Raw genomic sequence first — 20,121 nt, 5'->3', positions numbered from 1 at the left:
AAATAAAACAAGATTCGGGAGTTAAAGAACTGTGGCTTAACAAAAAAAAAAAAAAAAAAAAAAAAGTCTTACCTAATTATTAGACTTAGGATAATAATAACAGTAGATACTGGATAAAGACCTACAAAGAAAACCATTGAATTGGACCAGGTTCCTGCACAAACTAACCAGACACACAATACAAAACATAGCAAAGACAGACACCAGGGATGTGCAGAAGACGACAGGAAAACCCTAAGCCTCATTTTCTTCTTTAAAGTTCAGACCTGAATGTCTGAAGCAGCTGATCTCTACTGTCCCTAACTGCAAAGGGACACAAGTGTTTTCTAAGGGCTCAAATGATGCTGGTGGTTAGATGTCAAACTGAATTCACAGATAAGCACTCAGAGTGAAGAGCCATTCTGGATCTACCAAGATAGGGTATGCTCTAACACTCTCATAATGGCAAAGCATTAGGTTGGTATTAACTTGTCCTGAAAAGTGGAGGTGAAAGCTTCCCTTTTGTTCTCAGTGGCCTGTCTGGTTTCAGACCTGCCAGTGGGATCGCAAGAGGAAATCATTTTTGGTTTTGTTCCAACTTCTAATTCAATACCTTGGCAGCATTTGAAATGGATAAGAGCCCTAAGCTCACATCTGCCTCAGGTGACAACTAAGATAAGAAGCACAATGAGAAATGATGAGAGCTTACTCTCCAAAAGCACCTTTAAAGGCAGCTTTTTAAAGATAGTTGCTGCAATTTACATTAGGCCTGAAAATATCTTGGTAAGAATATTGAAAGATTAACTTAATGGATTCTTATTACAAATCTGGGTTTTAGCTGATATTTTGGCAAATTTTTTTAAAAGTTGTTCTGTGTTTAACTATTAACCATAAACTGATAACCAAATTCATCAGCTCAGGATGTACAGAAATATGGATAAACAGTTTTTGCAAGTAAACAATATTCATGTCTGGTTAATAGTTTACGGTGGCCAAGAAGGCCCACAATGAAAATGGGGCTGTGAGTTGCTTTCAATGAAATGATAAGGTGTCAAAAAAGGAACATGGGTATTATATAGCATCCATGTTTCAAGTACCTGCTCCACATCAGAGGAGATGTACAAGCTTGAGATACTGCCCCTCCCTAAAGGAGCTTTGTTATATAGTTAAAATGAAAAAATATATACAGATAATGAGACATAGGAGGACAACATAAAACTATATAGTAAATCTTGAATTGATAGGCACAGACAATAGGAACTATGAAATTTTAAGACTTGAGGACCTATTCTGTGTTTATAAGAACAATTTTATAAAGGAGGCAGAACATCATTCAGGCCCTACTGAATAGTTTTGGAAAGTTTTTCTTAAAAAGGCATTCATTCATGAATGGACAGGGAAATCAACTACAGCATGGAGATAAAACTTAATACCAAAAGTAAAGGACAAAAACAAAGGACAAGCTGGGGCTCACACTAAAAAGAGACAAAATGAGATTGGTGAGCAGGTGGCACCAACAGGTTTTAACAATAACTTGCACAACTTATTCTATGGTTTATATTTGGTTTACTGAATACATAAGGTAAGTCATATGGATACCTGGTGAAGGTGATGGAGACTGTACATCGAACATGGTTGTTTAGGAACAAAATATACCACAAAACTAGGCAATGAGAAAGCTCCTCTCATCACTAAAATATGTTTTCTTAGAAGGAATGGCTCATGGTTTAATCTTAGGCTGATTTCCAAAGAGTTGCCAAATTTCTATATCATCATCTCAACCTTTTGGTCAATTTCCTTGATGCTTTATACTGAAAAATACTTTAATATCTGTTTTCCTGACATGGAATAAGTAAAACTTTTAAAAGATTAAAAACAGCTACAATTTCCTGAGCAATTCCTGTAAGTACTTTGCTAACAACAGTAAGGCTGGATGTACTGAGTACCAAGCACTACCCTGGACACTTTATCCATTTCTAATTTAATTCTCACAACAATCTTATGCTGGTAGGATTAACCTAATTTTATAGTTTAGAAACCCAAGTTTACAGGAAATAAGTAATTTGCTCAAAGTCAGGAAGCCACCAGGAGGAGACCCAGATTCAAACCCAATCCTACTTGACTTCAAATTCCAACATCTAAACTTCTTACTTGAATTTATTTTCTCCACTATAGGCAACACCAAGGAATAAAAGAATATATTAGAAACAGTACATGATTCTTGCAGAGAAAATCACACAGGTATTAGAGCTTCATGACAGGGTCAGTAGATCTTTCTGGTAATCTGTCCCTGTGAATTTCTTACCATTTAAATAAAAAGTCACCCATCATATTCTTGATGAACTTCACGATGAAGTTCAAGTCCTTCCCTAGACACACATGAACTGTGCGATTTTGGAAAGCTTCTTAACCAGTCTAAGCCTCATTTTTTTTCATCTATAAACTGTGGATAATAATGGCCTCGTCACAGGATTGCTCGAAAAACTAAATACTGTCACATCAAGTATTTAGCTCAGAGTTTGCAAAAAAGTAATGAAAAGCAATGAACTGATGTCTGCAACTTTTATTATTATTCAAGAAAAACTTTTATTCAAGTCCATGAGGCCTACTTTATAGAAATAATCATTATAAAGTTAATAGTTCAATAATGGGGTCTTCCCCTGATTCTCCCATTACAAAATTCATACTTTTCCCTTAAGATTTAACCCCCAAAAGTACCACCTCAAAAAGCCTTATCTACCACACCACTCCAAGGCCAAGATTTCCCACAATCTTATGTGTATGTGTAAATGGGCGTACATCTGGGTGTAGGCGGTGTGTATGCAAGTGTGTGTTTTCAACAGTGATTTCACTGATTATTTTATAACCTGCTACCCATTTGTGTCCTTCATCCCTCATCAGAAAGGAACTCCCATGAGGGAAAAGACTCACTTTGTTCACCTCTGAATACACGATACCCGTACCATACCTAATGGGTAGCACATGCATGTATACCTCTATAAGACACAGAGGCTATTATTATAGCTTCTTGAAATGTCAGAATAATACCAAGAGAATCCCTGGAAGAACATAATTCAACAAACTCTATATTAGGATGAACTAAATCTTTTCCCATTCATCTAGATGGAAAGGACGTCTTCCTAAGAAGGTGAAATTCTCTTATGCTAAAATAGTGAAAGGCTCAAATCAGTATAAATACTCTATGAAAGTGAATAATAATCAGTTAAGACCCAATGATGTCACCATAGATAGGCTTCTTGCCAACCAACATTTATACCACTCACGATCAATATAAAAATCTTCGGGAAAAGTCCATGTGGTTTCTTGAACAGGTTTGCTTCTCTTTGGTTTTAGGTTTGTTAGTTTTACCTCCTTAGTAAAGCTCTAAATTTTAAAAAGTTAAAGATTCTTTCTTATCTCTAGCTCTTTGTTTACTGTTCTTAGCACCTGATGGCTCTCTGGCATGTAATCAGTATTTCAGGGTCTTACGTCCTTAACTTAGTAAGTTCTTCATATCTAGCTCCTGAATACGTTCCAACCACCCTCAGAGAGTTCATCCCAAGTGACCTTGCTCATAATCCTCTGAAGGAACAAGGTCCAGCATGAGGGACCTGAGCTTCTGACAAGTACTGCATAGAGGTCAGGCTGCAGTATCAGCCCTGACCCCATTCTCACACCCTTCCCACTGATTCACAAGGTTCTCAACTCAAATTCACTCCAGCAGATGATCCAGAGAATTCTTTATTCCTGTACTGTCTGGAAGCAGAAGCAATCCATCAGTAATCATGAGCTTAGGAATTCTTACATCTTACCCTTTCAGGCAAGCCAGAGGATGCCCTCCACTCCATGGCCAAGAGATCATCATCCTTCCCGCCCTCCCCCACCACCATCCTTGCCCTTTCCCCAACCCTTGACTTACTTAGCCATCCCACGCTGGGAGTGCGCCGCACTCGGGGGTCATCGTCCAAGGTGCGGGTTGCTAGGCAGAGCACTGAGTTCTCAAGCGGGCTGCGGGCTTTAGTGTCAGAAGCAGAAGACAGGAGAAGGAGGAGGACACATGAGCAGCCACAGCAAGGATGAGGATGGAAGCATTAATTAAGAAGAAAAAATGCTAAAGCAAATCACACAAGCGTGTTAAAGGAGAACAATGACACATTACAATGACACACACCCCCTCCCATGACCCGGCACCCTTAAATGAAACATATCCCAACACAGAATGAAAAGTTAAAAAAAAAAATTACATTCAATCATTATAGTTCCCCAATTATCAATGGATGATTCACCCCGCAGGTCTTATACACAAAACATGGATTATTTCCCAAAGAAAGATTTACATAATAAACACCAAACTCAAGATGTCAGAGCAAGACTGTTAATAATTTGTACCATATGAGCACACACAGAGGGAAGTAACACGTAGTTTTACAAAGCACAGGGGACACGATGTCATATTAGTAAGCAGCTTTTTGATGATCTACCCAACAGACCCGTCTATGGATCTTGTTCAGAAAGGTAGAAAGCAACATTTCAGACTTCCACTTCTGAAATATTTTCCTTGATGAATTCAGAAGTGGCTCTCAATTTTCTGTTATTCAGTTCTCCAGCAATATGACACCAGGATAAATAATATCTTAATAGAGACCCGCTTAGAAATGCATATTAAATCTTCATTTTCTTGTGCCTTTTAATACTTATTTTACTACCATTTTTATACTTGGTGCACCTATGCAAAATCTTAAGACCACAAAATAAGTAAGGATAAAATAATGATGCAGCTAAAAATATAGTATGGTTCCTCCTGGTACATTTCATCAACTGGATAACACCTTCGACTTCCTCCTGAGGACAGTTTCCTTTAGGCTTTGGGCTTTATGTCATTTGTCTTGCTATTTTCATCAAGCACCATGCTCTCAGGCTAGTAAGAAATGGACAGCATAGGGGCTGGGGATGTGGCTCAAGCGGTATCGCGCTCGCCTGGCATGCGTGCGGCCCGGATTCGATCCCCAACACCACATACAAAACAAAGATGTTGTGTCCGCCGATAACTAAAAAATAAATATTAAAATTAAAAAAAAAAGAAATGGACAGCATAATGATCCTTTTAAGGAATGGCAGTGATGGTGTAAATACCTAACCATCAGACTATGTACAATTTGACTTGAGAAGTATTTTTTTTCTTAATGATATAGCCTTTAACATGATCAAGGCAATAAGCAAAACATATCCAACCAAGAGCAAATATTAGATCATTCTATTCATACAAGTGTGCAAAAGACAGGGCAGACAGTTTTTTTTTAATAGGCTATTGGTGACTTGGGAGGTCAGGTTTTAAATTGAACCATTTAAAAATTAATGTAAGTTTATAGCCAAATTTGGGCATTCAGCACATTATAAAATCCAGAAACATTTTTGTCAATTTATCTGTCTGTGTTTAAAAGCTGTAAATAAAGCCAGGACTTGTGAGCAGGCCATCTGTGCCAGCACCTGTTTGAGGCAAATCTGATGTCTTCTCTTTGCAATCTGAATTTTTAATTGTTTCCCATAATTGAACTTCTTTGCAAGTTTTTATTGCACTAAGAAAAATGAAAAAGGGAAATGAACCAGTTGAGAGTACTCCAAAATTGCTTTTGTCAAGAGGGAGGCATTTAGAAATGTATATTATCAAACTGACCAAGTCTCACCTCCTGTTTCTTTTAATGACTTAGTGCCCTGTTTTAAGAGCCAATATTCCTGCAGGCTTGGCTAAATGACGTGAGAAGAATGTATACAACTGGCACTCAATTGCCTGGGCCCAAACAAGGGCCTGACTGTAATGCCAAATCCGTGAGAACTGAAAGAGACTGGTAATACAATGTAAACTCACATTCCTTTAGCTTCTCACGAGTATGTAGCTACCAAGACTTTATCACTGATGTCATGACTCAACACTAAAGTGAGTACGAGAAGTCAGCTGCTGCTCAAATACTAAGATGTTGGTAACTAGCTTTCTCCAACAGCTTCTCTCTCTCTGCTCCTCTCAGCATGTCAGTGTAGTATCTGTTAGGAACAAAATCTGGAAACTCCCTTTTGCATACACAGCCTCCGCTAATGCTGAGCCTCCTCATTAAGGGGACGGTGGAATGGAGCCTGGCACATACCAGCAAAGAACCTGGCTCCAAAGACAGGCATGAAAATGCAATGCCCATAGAGACTTGGCACCTGTGATTTAGCAAAGCCTGATTGGAGCCATCTGGCTGCTCACCCTCATGAAAACTGGGAGGCTCACAGCATCCATTACTTTTACTGGCAAATTCTAACATTTTGATTTGTTGGGCCCTCGGTGTTCTGTGCAGGAAGAGACACAAACTGTAACCCTCTCTTGTTACTTTTTTTTCTTCATAAATTTACTCCAAACATCAAATTTTAAAAACTTGTTCCCAAAGTTGGAACTGAACTTTTCATAATTAGACCACAGTAATGATATATTGTGTGCATCTTTAAAAAAATGCTTTCATTTTTGTCCTTGATGCTTGAGCTACAAAACAAACAGCTTTGCTAGCATCTTACAAATTTTAAATCATGTTTGCCACGAACAAGGTAGAATCTTGTTTATATCATACTTGATGACGAAAGCTATGCCTCTAAACATTTTTGAGTGATGGTTTCCAATATCTGGATTGTGTTATGAATCAAAAATTTTGCTTAATGATTCATGTTCCCCTTGGAAATCAACTTGTTCAAAGACATCCATCCTAAATCTACTCAAGTGAACGTGTCTCTTTTTGACTCATGCAAACAGATCAAGGAAACTTCTCCAGAAAAATGCTTTTTCAACAATAGTATTAAGAGGAGAAGAAGTTTATTTATGTTAAAATTGTATGATTTGGGGGGGGGGGGATGCAATGTTGTATGTTTAAATAGTTACCAAGCACTTACTATGCACTCCCACTGTTATTTCACCAATAAATTTTACCTAATATTATAGTAGTATTTCACCAATAAACCCTTGAGATACATTGCATAGAAATCTTCATTTAGAAAGTCAATAAGATAATCAACAGTCTGCCATGTTTGATGTGTATTCCTGCAAATAAAGAATAGCCACCAGGGGGCTGAGGTTGTAGCTCAGTGTTAGAGCACTTGTCTAGTACTTGTACGGCACTAGCTTCCATTCTCAGCAAGACATAAAAATAAATAAAATAAAGGTATTGTGTCCATCGACACACACACACAAAAAGAATAGCTACCAGAGCTCTTCAACATCTCATGATTGCACAAAATGAGAGAACTGGACTCATTAATGTGTGGGAAATAAATTATGGTTGAGGAAGCTTATTCCCCTTGTAGTATAATTATCATATTGCTATTAGGCACACTGGATCCTCCATTGATTATGCTTGTGCAAGTTATTTTACATTTCTGAGTTTCAGGTTTTCCATCTTCAAATGGAGATTATTTACATACATTAGAAATATGGTAGACAACAATGCCTGGCATATGTCCAGTGTATACAAGGTGCTTAAATAAAAATGGGAGGTTATCATTAACAGAATGATGTTTCCTGTGCTCAACAGTCTGAACCATGTTGGAAAACACTACAGACAGCAATTCTGGCCTAATTCAAATTCAACTTTAAGATCTGAAATCAGAATGCCAAAAAGATATCTGTACTTCCATGTTTACTGTAGCACTATTCACAATATCCAAGTTATAGAATTAACCTAAGTGTTTATCAACTGATGAGTGGATAAAGAAATTGTGATATACATCAACAAAACAGAGTACTGTCAGTCCTATTTTTTTAAAAAAAGAGGAAATTTTTGGTTTTTTGGAGAAACTGTTAAGCCAAACACAGAAAGAAAAATATCACTTGTCTCACTTATTACATGTGGACTCTGAAATAATAGCTCATAGAAGCAGAAGGTAGAACAGTGCTTACCAGAAGCTGGGGAGTTGAAAAAATGGGGAGATGTTGGTCAAAGGGTACAATGTTTCAAGTAAACAGGAGGAATACATGATAAGTATTTGAGGTGATGAATAATACCTTAATCAGCTTGATTCAATTATTCTACCTTGGATGCATATGTCACAGCATCACTTTGTATTCCATAAATAAATACAAGTATCTTTGTCAATATCCACTAAAAACTAAATGCAACTTTAACCTCAAAATGTGATTTTTAAGAAATCAGGTTCACACACCAGTAAAGATCTTCTTTTTGTCCCTTGTACTGAAACAGGGTTCAAGCAGTGCAGGCATGCTTAATTACTCTTGGAAGACTAACATCCTCTCCCCTTTCTTCTTTTAGGAAGACATAATCAGGAGTCCACCCGGCTCACATCCTCATCACTCCTCATTCTTCCCTCTCCTCCCTCTCTTCTTCTCTCTCTCTTGTTCATAGAGATCAGGACATGGTCCCAGATCTGCACCTCCTCTCCCATCTACTCTCAACACAAGATGAGGCTGGGCAGTTGAAGACTTTGCAAGAGTGGATCAATGAAGGCTTTCAAGTTTTGCAAGATTTACTCTGGGTTGGCAGCAGCAAATCATTCAGTGTCCCTTAAATACACAATTTTTTCCTGGAAAGGGAGAATAAAGAAGAGTGCTTGTATTTGGTAGGATAAGACAAGAGAATCATTCCAGTTCCTTTCCTCTACCCGCATTCTGGCTGTATAAAACAGACTAACAATTAGTAAAATTAAAAAACATGTTCATCTCATGGTGACATCCTGCTGTACATACATCAGTTATTGATGGCTAAGAACTGTCATTGCTCACACATACTTATTAATCTTTCTACCCTAAATTAAAAATGCTATAAAGTTCTAAGTGTCAACACATTAAACATTTTTTAGTAAATGTAAAGTTGATAACAAAAATAACACTATTAAAAAACTGCAGGAATGTTTTCATATTGGAGTGATATGGGACAAAAACTGAGAAATACAGAAAACAAAACAATGGTGTTGAATTGAAACTCTGTCCTCAAATTTAAATCTGAAGGTCATGAAATTTTTCCCTTAAAATATTTCTGAATAAGTTGGTTCTGATAAAGGAATCTCATGTACTTCTTAATGAATACTTTTCACAAATATATCTCATTTAATTCTGGTTATATACAATGAATAAGATATTACTACCTACCCTATTTTACAGATACAAAAACTAAGGCTTGGGGAGATTATGTATACTTCTCAAAATCATGCTGCTACCAAATATTAGCAAGATTTGAATAAAACCTTTGGAAAAAGATAGCATCATGACTTCTAGAAAAAGATAGTGAAGTCGGCCTTTGGTGTTAAAACCAGCACTCACTAGTGTTGTGTCTCTTAGGCCAGACTCTCTGTTGCCTTCAAGAACAGAACAGACTAGCAAACACTAAGAAGGACTGCCCTTGAGAAAAATGAGTTATTGTTTAAAAGATTTGAACAGTTTTGATCAAGAAGATCAGTCACTGCCTGGAGGAAAGAAAGTAAAGTAGGAAGAGTGCCTGATGAGTAAATGAGAAATTTGTTTATAATAATAAACATAACAGCTACTGCTGTTAAGGAATAATCTCTTTTGGACATGTTTCTAGACACTTTCCATGGATTGGTTAATTTATTCTAAAGTTGGGAAGAGGTTGATCATTCCTGGGGTCTGGCCAGAATATTTACATGTGCTATGCAAATGCATGGGAAATTAGAATCCAGAACAAAACAGATATCTGCTGCTGGTTTTCAGAAGGAGCTGACTAATACACAGAAAGGCACCTGGGAAGACAACTCTCATCTTAGGATGCTATGGGCCTCAAGATGCAAAATGTCACCTGTCTCATCTCAGAAGCATGATGGCCTGCTTCAGAGGAGCAGAACCTTTGAAGGAAGTTAGGGAAATGCCTGCCTACCCATTGATTCAGGTACATGTCTGAATTTAAGAGTCCAGGGCAGGGGTGGTGGAATAAGCAAAGTAGAACAACCCAGCCAGAGACAACGGGGCTAACTGGAATCTAAAACCCAGACCAAAAGCTAAGAATTGCTAAAGGGACTGAGAAAGCTGCCAAACCTGGCAGTGATCCCAGCCAGACCCAACATGTGCCAATGTCAAGGCAGTTGATCCAGTATTCAAACCAAATAGTTCGAATAGATCTAACCTCAATCAGATCCAAAGCAACAAGAGCCTTACTAATCCTACTTCCATTTCTATGAAGCCTAGAATTACTACTAACAACAACAACAAAAAAAAAAAGCACTGGTTTCTTTCTATTGTTTTTTTTTTTTAAAGAAAGAGTGTGTGTGTGTGTGTGTGTGAGAGAGAGAGAGAGAGAGAGAGAGAGAGAGAGAGAGAGAGGGAAGGAAATTTTTTTAATGTTTATTTTTTTAGTTTTCAGCAGACACAACATCTTTGTTTCTATGTGGTACTGAGGATCGAACCCGGGCCACATGCATGCCAGGTGAGCGCGCTACCACTTGAGCCACATCCCCAGCCCTCTTTCTATTGTTTGTTCTGCATTGTTAACCACTGTTTCTGTAGACAACAGCAATAGAGAACCTTTTTTAAAATACCTGAAGTTTTCTATGCCTATGTCAAAGCAAACACGTGGGAAAGAATTAGGAAGCAGCCCCTGCCTGGTAGATAACCTTGAAAGAAGAGACCAGGTTCAGGAGTAAGTGGAGGCAAAAACTGGTAAGACCAAGGAGATCACATTTCTCACACTGACAGAAAAAAAGGGGGAGGTGGTAATTTGAAGATAAAACTCAGAGGGATCCAATCAGGAGCAGGCCATGGGCCCCTATATATACAAAAGAGACCCTATCCAGGAAAAGCCAGAGAGAAGCATCATGAGCCCTAGGAGCCACCACCCTGCTTGGAGCTGGCACCTTCTCCAAACCCTGATCTATTTGATGGGGCCCATGAATTCCCAGTGTGGTTTAGGGTCCACAACAGCCATTGAGCCAGGAGTAAAACCAATGAAGGAGACAGACCATTCTGCAAGACAGCTTCCTTTCCCCTTTGCTAACAAATGGGTGTTGGTATCACTTACTAAAAGGCATAAGAAATAAATCAGGACTATATCCATGAGTTTCCTCTCAGTAGTAAGCTACAAAGCAGGTATCATTCCAGAATCCATTCTGACTCATGAAATCTTTCCTAATCATGCTTAAATATATTGTGTATTACTATGTATTATTAATATTCTAAACATTTACATAATGTCATTTCATTTGTCATTTCATCGTGTGTTTTATAGACATGGAAACTAAGTACTAAACTACCTTTTTTATTAGAAAGAAGAAACAACTTTTCACTAATAAAAAATGAAGTTATTAAATTGGATTTAAAAAAGGAAATTCACAATCTAGGTCTGATGGGATGACTAATACACCACTTCTCAAAAGACTTCTGTACTCCCAGACCATGGAGCGCTGGGAAGTGATGCACAGTAGCAGACCATTTTATAGTATTTCTACCGTACAGACACAATAATAGATGGAAATTACCTCAAGAGTACAGATTACAATAAGATATAGTGAAATAAGTCGGAAGTGGTAAATTTGAGTGTTTATTACATGAGTTTTTAATATGTTATTTAATTACATGTTTACATAATTTAATTTTTAATAGAAGCTGTATTTAACCAGTGTGCAAAATTTTTGATAACAATGGACTCTTCTGAGTAGATAAGAGCTGGCTCTAGCACACCTCTGGGAAATGAAAAAATTCCCAACTCTGAAGTGTCTCCATAAATTTCAGCTATTTATCACACTGTTGCTCGCATAAAACTGACTATATCACTGGGTCTATTTTCCAACCTGTACTAGAAGACCAAGGTGACTTCAGTTTATCTAGACTTTCCATGAGGATATTAGAATATAGCTCCAACTACAATAGGCATAAGATTCAGGCTTAAATAGCAGCAACAGTTATATAATTCTTTATTTTAAAAGTTTATTCTAAGAACATTTTGTAGTTGTTAAAGATATTAAGTGATTAAACTCCAAGATATAAAGGCAACTGTGTAAACTTGCACGTTTAGAACAAGCACCTTTAGAAAGCCAAAAATTCGCCATCTGATAATTTATAATAATGTACCTTGGAGGCACATGAAATTCATTGCTATAGAATCTCTCAAAGCCAAATCTTGCCTGTGATGTTTTAAAAGGAGTTGGATAACACAAGGGCCAATAATAATAGGTTTTAAAAGACCTAATGGTATCCCATGCTTCAGGGTGTAAGGTGATCCGTTGAAGAGCCAGAAAGGAACTGCCTGCCCTCCCTATTACTTTCTGCCCAGCACATATAACATTTCACAAGTGAAAAGGTGAATGACAAAGGCAATTTCAACTTTCCTCTGAAGTACAGAGATCTACTGATAAAATGAGGAGCCCTATCAACTCACTAGCTGTGTTCCACATCCAAACACTGTGGAAGGTCAGTACTAATATCAGGACCGATTTCAAGCTACCACGAGATACTGGCCTCCAAAACTCATCTGTTTGTAATTTTGACTCTGCCTACAGTTCCAAGAACTGCAGTGGTAGAAAGCATCCTCACAGTACTCATCCTTCCTCCTCTCTTCACAAATACAATGACATTTGAAAACACAACGCACATTTTTACCTCTTTACATTCTTACCTCTTTATACCACCAACCCCACGATTAAAAAAAAAACAAAAAACAAAAAAAACCTCCCAATTGTTTAAATTTCATTTTATGTGAGAAAGAGTATTATTATATATGATATACAAGAGGGACTTCAATTTGAATTGCCTTAATTTCAAAAATATGGGTTGTTTAAAATGAAATACATTTTAACATCAGCTATTAAAATTATTCACCCTGTAACCTTTTCAGTCATTAAACAACCTTTTTCTTCAAAAACCATTTTTTAAAAAACCAGTAAATAAAGCGGAGACACGCAAAAACCAAAACATTTCCTGTCAGCAGCAATATTCCAGGTAACAGTAGAACCATTAAATTGTAGTAGGAATGTTCCAGGTTAGATTACCTTTTGTGATTTTTCTTTTTAAAATAGGGATTGAATCCTGGGGCACTTAACCCCTGAGCCACATCCCCAGCCCTATTTTGTATTTTAATTTGAGACAAGGTCTCGCTGTGTTGCTGAAGGCTTTGCTAAGTTGCTGAGGCTGGCTTTGAACTCGTGATCCTCCTGTCTCAGCCTCCCAAACCACTGTGAAATTTCTTTACAAAGAGCATTTCTATTCTATTCATTTGTTTGTAACCAGTTTCCCTTAAGAAATATAACTGAAAAGTTCATTTGTAGTAAGCTCTCTTCCAACTTTTTACATTAACACTAAATCAGAAAACCCCATTTCTGGAAGCAGAGTGGCTGAGCTGGAATTCGGTCTACACGATTCTCTCAATCCACCTTTTCAATGACAACATGTTCATGTTCTGAAAGTGCAACTGAACACAATTAAACAGAACCTCCCATATCTACTCATTTCTCTTGACACTAAACAAGATAGGAAGAATGGAAGTACAGACCTAGTTCTACCACCCCAGTGCTTAGCAACTCTGCCCACCACACCTTCATTTCCCATGCTTTATGGAAATTAAATTCTCCTTTCTCAGTCTGCACCCAATCATGAAATTTATTTAAAACAAAGAGAATAATCCAGAAGATAGCACTTTTATCAGGAAACTCTCATAAATGCAATAAAGTATGAATAGGGCATAGTGCCTTCCCTACTATTATATAATTGGGTTAATAACCCATCCTGAATACTTATTTTCCCATGATTATAACCTATGAAAAGAGAAGTTTTTTTTTTAAGTAGTAAAAAAATTATTGAGTCTTACTTTATGAACTGATCATTTATAGGCCGGATGCTGTCACACACCAAGAAATTACCTCATTCCATGAGATTTCAAGGCATTTATCATATCTTACTATATTCTCCTAATTCTGGTAAACCATCATGTTGAAAAATACTACCTGAGGTACTCAGGATATATAAGCTTCCTGATGCATCTGAAAAATGTGGTTGGATCATCATAGTTATTACCAAACCTTATCAGTCCATCAGAAGAGATATATATAGAGCAAGCCAGGCACCATGGCTTTTTCAGCCTACAGTAACAGTGAAATCCTTCCAGCAAGTCTATAAACTGCCCCCCTGGATAAAAAGTATCATGAGATGACTGTGGCATATGAACTTGGAAAAGGAAGAAATGTGGAGGAAAAGATGACGAGAAGTGGAAGAAAGTTGAGACAGGTAAGAGAAAGCAGCAGCCAGTGGCCCTTCTTTACCATTATCAGGGCTGGTAAACATCCTACTTGCACTGGAGACTGTCTTCCCAATGTCAGCCAGAGACCGGAGGTTGGATTTCTTGGTTTGATGACGGTGCTTCCGGAGCAAAGTATAGGTCACCTTATCCTTAAGGTCAGGTTTCAAGAGGCCTGTCTCAATCTGATGGTCAACAATCATCTCTAATACAAAAAGAAAGTGAAACAAAAATAAAACTTAATCATGAAACATGAATTTTTTACTCCAGCTTCATGGTGGTCACCCTCAAATTTAATATCAATATACTAACTTCCTACTTTATGTAAAGGATAAAGATACAAGGTACAGGGATACTGGTTTTAATGAGAGTTATAAATATTCTAGTAATAATTGTATGTTTGGGAAGGCAAAATTATCTTGTTCATTATCCTTCATCCAAGTTGAGCAATTTCACATAAATTACATTCTACTTCTATGAGTTAATAATTTACATTTTCATCTAAAATAAACTGGAAAATTTTCATGCACTATTATGTGTTAGAAATATTAATGGTATGAAAAACTTAAGAAGGTGTAAATTTAAAAGTAAGATTAAACTTTAATTTTTTTAATTTTTAAAAAAATTTAAATCTATCTTTCCAAATTCTCCTAAGAGGTTATGTTTTCTTTACAAGAAAACGAGAGAGAGAGCTGGGTCTGGGGCTCAGTACATGTGAGGTACTAGGTTCAATCATTGGCATTGCATAAAAATAAAATAAAGGCACACTGTCCATCTACAACTACAAAAAATATATTTTTTAAACAAGAGAAAAGGAAACAATAGTTTCTTAATATCAAGTCATCTGAACACCAATTAATTAAATACAAGAGTAACTTTGAAATTACCCTTTAATCTCTTCTAAGGCAGGCTTTTTTCCCATTTTTTATTGGAACATTATAGTTGTACATTATGGTGAGATTTATTGTTACATATTTGTACATGCACGCAATGTAACAGTATAATTTGGCCAATATCATTTGTCAGTATTTCCCCCTTCCTTCCTTTCCCCCCACCATCCCTTTCCTCTACTCTAACAGAAAATAAGAAATCCTCTTTCTCACAAGTAAAACATGTTAATAGTATAACATAAATGTATCCAGGTGCATCTTACTTTAACATCTACATGACAGGATATTTTATTTCTACCCTGAATGAGATTGAAGACCAAAAAAATCACAAAATCTGTGCAATATTGGCAGGAAGCTACCTCACTACAAGCAAATAGTGTTCTGCACTGAGCCAGAACAATATATCCCATACCAACATTTTTGGATACATAGATGCATCTAACACATATCCATATTCCCCTCTTGAGCAAGCATCTCAATATACAAAAGTAAAAAGAGAATAAGTTATTCTTCTGTAAAAGTCTGACAAGAAAACTAATGGGTCCTAGTTGGATAATAGCATCTCCCACGATTCCCACCCCTGTAAAGAGAAGTCGCAGATTTTCAAGGGGCTTTTCTTGGGCATAATTGTACTTCTCATACAGCCATCTTTATAGCAAGTACTCATAGATTTGGTCTCACAGTCTATAGCAAGAAACTGACATTTACAATGCACAATCAATTATTTGGAAGTCAAGCAGAGGCTAAATCCAGGATTTTCCATCATGTGCCTTACACAGATGCCATAAATGTCATGTAACACTGGACCACTTGGTAGGATGCCTGGGCAAGACAGGAAGAGTTTCTCTTGTGGATGTTTTGGTTTGACAGTGGCCTTTAGCTCTGAGTATTTTTAACTACACAAACCCCACTCAGTAAAAAATCTCAGAACTGATCCTGTAATTACAATTATCCCTCTGTTGAACGGTAAAATAATTAGGTGCCTACAGAACACAACCCTTCTTCTTTCCCTTTAAGCTTTGTTCCATGTGGAAAGTCCATTTTACAGAAGAACCATAAAATTTAAAAAAAAAAAATTTTAAAGAAAAAAAAAACAGCCCAGCATATCAGCTGCAAGTGTTATCAAACTCCTACTCTAATTCCAGGGTTGTGGATTAAAGTGTTTCTTATCTACCATTCCTGGCAGATCCTCCCTCTATTCTTGCTTTCCCTTAAAATCACAAACCAATCCATATGCATACACAGCCTGCCCTGTTACTAATGTCTGGAAATCACCAGTTAGAACAGGTTAAAACATCTGTGTGGCTTATGCCCTTCATTAAGTTTCCATTAAAATGGTCCACATTATAGGAATCTCTTTAAACATAAACTACGAAACTTTTCAAAGGAAAGTGGGGGCAGTAACATTTTACAGCTACACTGAAATTAAGCCTTCAGTGTTCAAAATCCCACAGACGCTACCAATTGGGAGAAAAAGTGCCAACTCCAGATGATAGCAGAGCTGAAAGCTGAGCAAGAGTTCAAGCTCTTAGACAAAGACACATTAAGAGAAAAACACTTCAGACCAATATCCCTGATGAACATAGACGCAAAAATGCTCAATGAAATTCTGGCAAATTGCATACAAAGATGTATTAAAAAAAATAGTGTACCACAATCCAGTGGGATTCATCCCAGGGATGCAGGGTTGGTTCAACATACAGAAATCAATAAACGTAATTCATCATATTAATAGACTTAAAAACAAGAATCATATGATCATCTCAATAGATGCAGAAAAAGCATTTGACAAAATACAGCACCCTTCATGTTCAAAACACTAGAAAAACTAGGGATAGTAGAAACATACCTCAACACTGTAAAAGCTATATATGCTAAACCCAAGGCCAGCATCATTCTAAATGGAGCAAAATTGAAAGCATTCCCACTAAAAACTAGAACAAGACAAGGATGTCCTCTTTCACCATTTCTATTCAACATCATCCTTGAAACTCTAGCCAGAGCAATTAGACAAAAGAAAGAAATTTAAGGGATACAAATAGGTAAAGAAGAATTCAAGCAATCACTATTTGCTGATGACATGATCCTATAGATCCAAAAAAATTCCACCAGAAAACTTCTAGAACTAATAAAATAATTCAACAAAGTAGCAGGATATAAAATAACACTCATAAATCAAATGCATTCCTATACATCAGTGATGAATCCGCTGAAGAGAAATTAGGAAAACTACTGCATTCACAATAACCTCAAAAAATAAAAAATAAAAAAATACCTGGGAATCAATCTAACAAAAGAGGCGAAAGACCTCTACAATGAAAACTACAGAACACTAAAAAAAGAAACTGAAGAAAACCTCAGAAGATGGAAAGATATCCCATGCTCTTGGATAGGCAGAATTAATATTGTCAAAACGGCTATAGTACCAAAAGCCAATATGATTCTGCAACATGTTCACTCAGAAAAATGAGAAATTACATGCCATCTATGTATATCAAAGTGCATAAATGCATTCTACTGTCATGTATAACTAATTAAAACAAATTTTAAAAAACTAAAGAGTTCAATGCAATTCTTATTAAAATCCCAATGACATTCTTCATAAAAATAGAAAAGGCAGTCATGAAATTTATTTGGAAAAATAAGAGACCCAGAATAGCTAAAGTAATCCTTAGCAAGAAAAGTGAAGCAGAAGACATCCCAATAACAGACCTTAAACTACAGAACTATAGTAACAAAAACGGAATGGTATTGGAACCAAAATAGACTTGTAGACCAATGGTACAGAATACAGGACACAGAGACAAACCCATATAAATACAGTTATCTCATACTAGACAAGGGTGCCAACAACTTTCTCTGGAGAAAAGATAGCCTATTCAACAACTGGTGCCAGCAAAACGGGAAATCCATATGTGGCAAAATGAAATTAAACCTCTACCTCTCACCCTGCACAAAAATCAACTCAAAATGGATCAAAGACTTAGGCACTAGAACAGAGACCCTGTGGCTAACAGAAGAAAAAAATAGGCCCAAATCTTCACCATGTCGGCCTAGGATCTTACTTCCTTAACAAGACTCCTAAAGCACAAGAAGTAAAATCAAGAATAAATAAATGGGATGGATTCAAATTAAAAAGCTTCTTCTCATCAAAGGAAACAATAAACTGAGGAGAAAGCCTACAGATTGAGAGGAAATCTTTTCTACATCACCTCCAATAAAGCGTTACTCTCTAGAATATATAAAGAACTCAAAAAACTTAACACCATAAAAATAACCCAATCAATAAATGGGCTAAGGAACTGAACAGACATTTAACAGAAGAAGAAATACAATTGATCAACAAATATATGAAAAAGTGTTCAAAATCTCTAGCAATTAGAGAAATGAAAATCAAAACTACTCTAAGATTTCATCTCACTTTTGTCAGAATGGCAATCATCAAGAATATAGTCAATAATAAATGTTGATGAGGATGTGGTAAAAAAGGTATACTCATACATTGCTGGTGGGACTGCAAATTGGTGCAGCCACTATGGAAAGCAGTATAGAGATTCCTCCGAAAATTGGAAGTGGAACCACTATTTAACCAGCTATCCCACTCCTTGGTTTATACCCAAAGGAATTAAAACCAGCATACTATAGTGATGCAGCCACATCAATGTTTGTAGCAGCTCAATTCACAATAGCTATACTATGGAACCAACCTAGGTGTCCCTCAATAGATGAATGAATAAATATAATGTGGTATATATACTCCATGGAATATTACTCAGCTTTAAAGAGTGAAATTATGGTATTTGTCAGTAAATGGTTGAAGTTAGAGAAGATCATGCTAAGTGAAATAAGCCAATCCCACAAAACCAAAGGCCAAATGTTTTCTCTAATATGCAGATGCTAATTCACAATAAGGTAGGGGGCACTAGGGAAGAACAGCATTACCTTAGATTAGGTAGAGGGAAGTGATGGGAGGGGAAGAGAGGGGAAATGTGGGGCTAGGAAAGATAGTAGAATGAAACAGACATTATTACTGTATGTATATATGTGACCACATGACCAATATGATTCTGCAACATGTACACACAGAAAATTGAGAAATTGCATGCCATCTATGTATATCAAAGTACATAAATGCATTCTACTGTCATGTATAACTAATTAAAACAAATTAAAAAAATAGAGAGTTCAAGCTCTTATTACACAGGTGAGAAAAGAGCGGGCTAGAGAGGTGCTGGTCCACACATGTAGACTCACTAGAGGCAAAAAAAAAAAAAACAATAAAACCAGTTTTTTTGACTCACAGTTTAGATCTTTCTCCAGGTCACATGTTTTTATTTAGATTTAAAAAGCAAACTCTAGACAAGAAAAGAATCAATACATGCAGAACTTTTGCAAACCAAGAGAAAGATGTGATGCAACAGAAAAATGGCCAAAGGTCACAAATGACTTCTTAAAAGCAATACAAAGGGCCAAAAAATACGCAAATACTCAACTTCAAGATTAAGAAAGACAATTTAAACAAATTTATGCAAATAAAACCAATTATGAGGTATTTTTTAATCCACCAAAGTGATAAAAATTAAAAAGACAAATCAATCCCCCATGGTATGAAGGGTGCATGCAGCAGGCGATTTTATGCATTACTGATAAAGTGACTAGGACACTTTCTTGAAGATTGTTTCACAAATACATATCAAAACCTTTGAATATGTTCAAAGCTTCTGAACATTCTACCATTAGAAATTCATACCAAGAAAATAATCTAACAATTTCACGAAACTATAAGAAATATCTTTGCTTCTTTTCTTTACAATAAAAAATTTGAAGGCAATTTAAACACCCAATAATAGATTATTAAACACTGTGTGATAATACTGTGTAATTTTAATACATTAAAATTACATTCAAATTTAATAACATGGAAAAAATATTGTTATGTTTTAAGTTTAAGAAAAGACCAATTATAATGAGGCAGTATGTGGACTGAGGTTGTAGCTCAGTGGTAGAGCTCTTGCCTCACATGCTTCAGGCACTGGGTT

At 36.5% G+C, this 20,121-nt stretch overlaps 1 protein-coding gene across 9 annotated transcripts in view; it reads right to left on the bottom strand.

Moving 5' to 3' along the window:
• Positions 1-20,121, bottom strand: part of SLC4A4 (solute carrier family 4 member 4) — a gene marked incomplete at its 5' end in the record, with an annotated part of 343,701 nt that overhangs the window by 171,782 nt on the left and 151,798 nt on the right. For 8 of the 9 annotated variants that reach the window (XM_081303368.1, XM_081303374.1, XM_081303369.1 and 5 more), the window contains one exon: positions 14,218-14,397. In XM_081303368.1, the coding sequence (XP_081159494.1) occupies positions 14,218-14,397 (180 nt within the window). The remainder of the gene's footprint in view (positions 1-14,217; positions 14,398-20,121) is intronic. The other variant, XM_081303367.1, reaches the window with a different exon arrangement.

The sequence above is a fragment of the Spermophilus citellus genome (assembly GCF_964194105.1).
Source record: "Spermophilus citellus genome assembly, chromosome: 8".
In the NCBI taxonomy this organism is placed as follows: Eukaryota; Metazoa; Chordata; class Mammalia; order Rodentia; family Sciuridae; genus Spermophilus; species Spermophilus citellus.
This window is presented reverse-complemented; position numbering and strand designations above follow the sequence as displayed.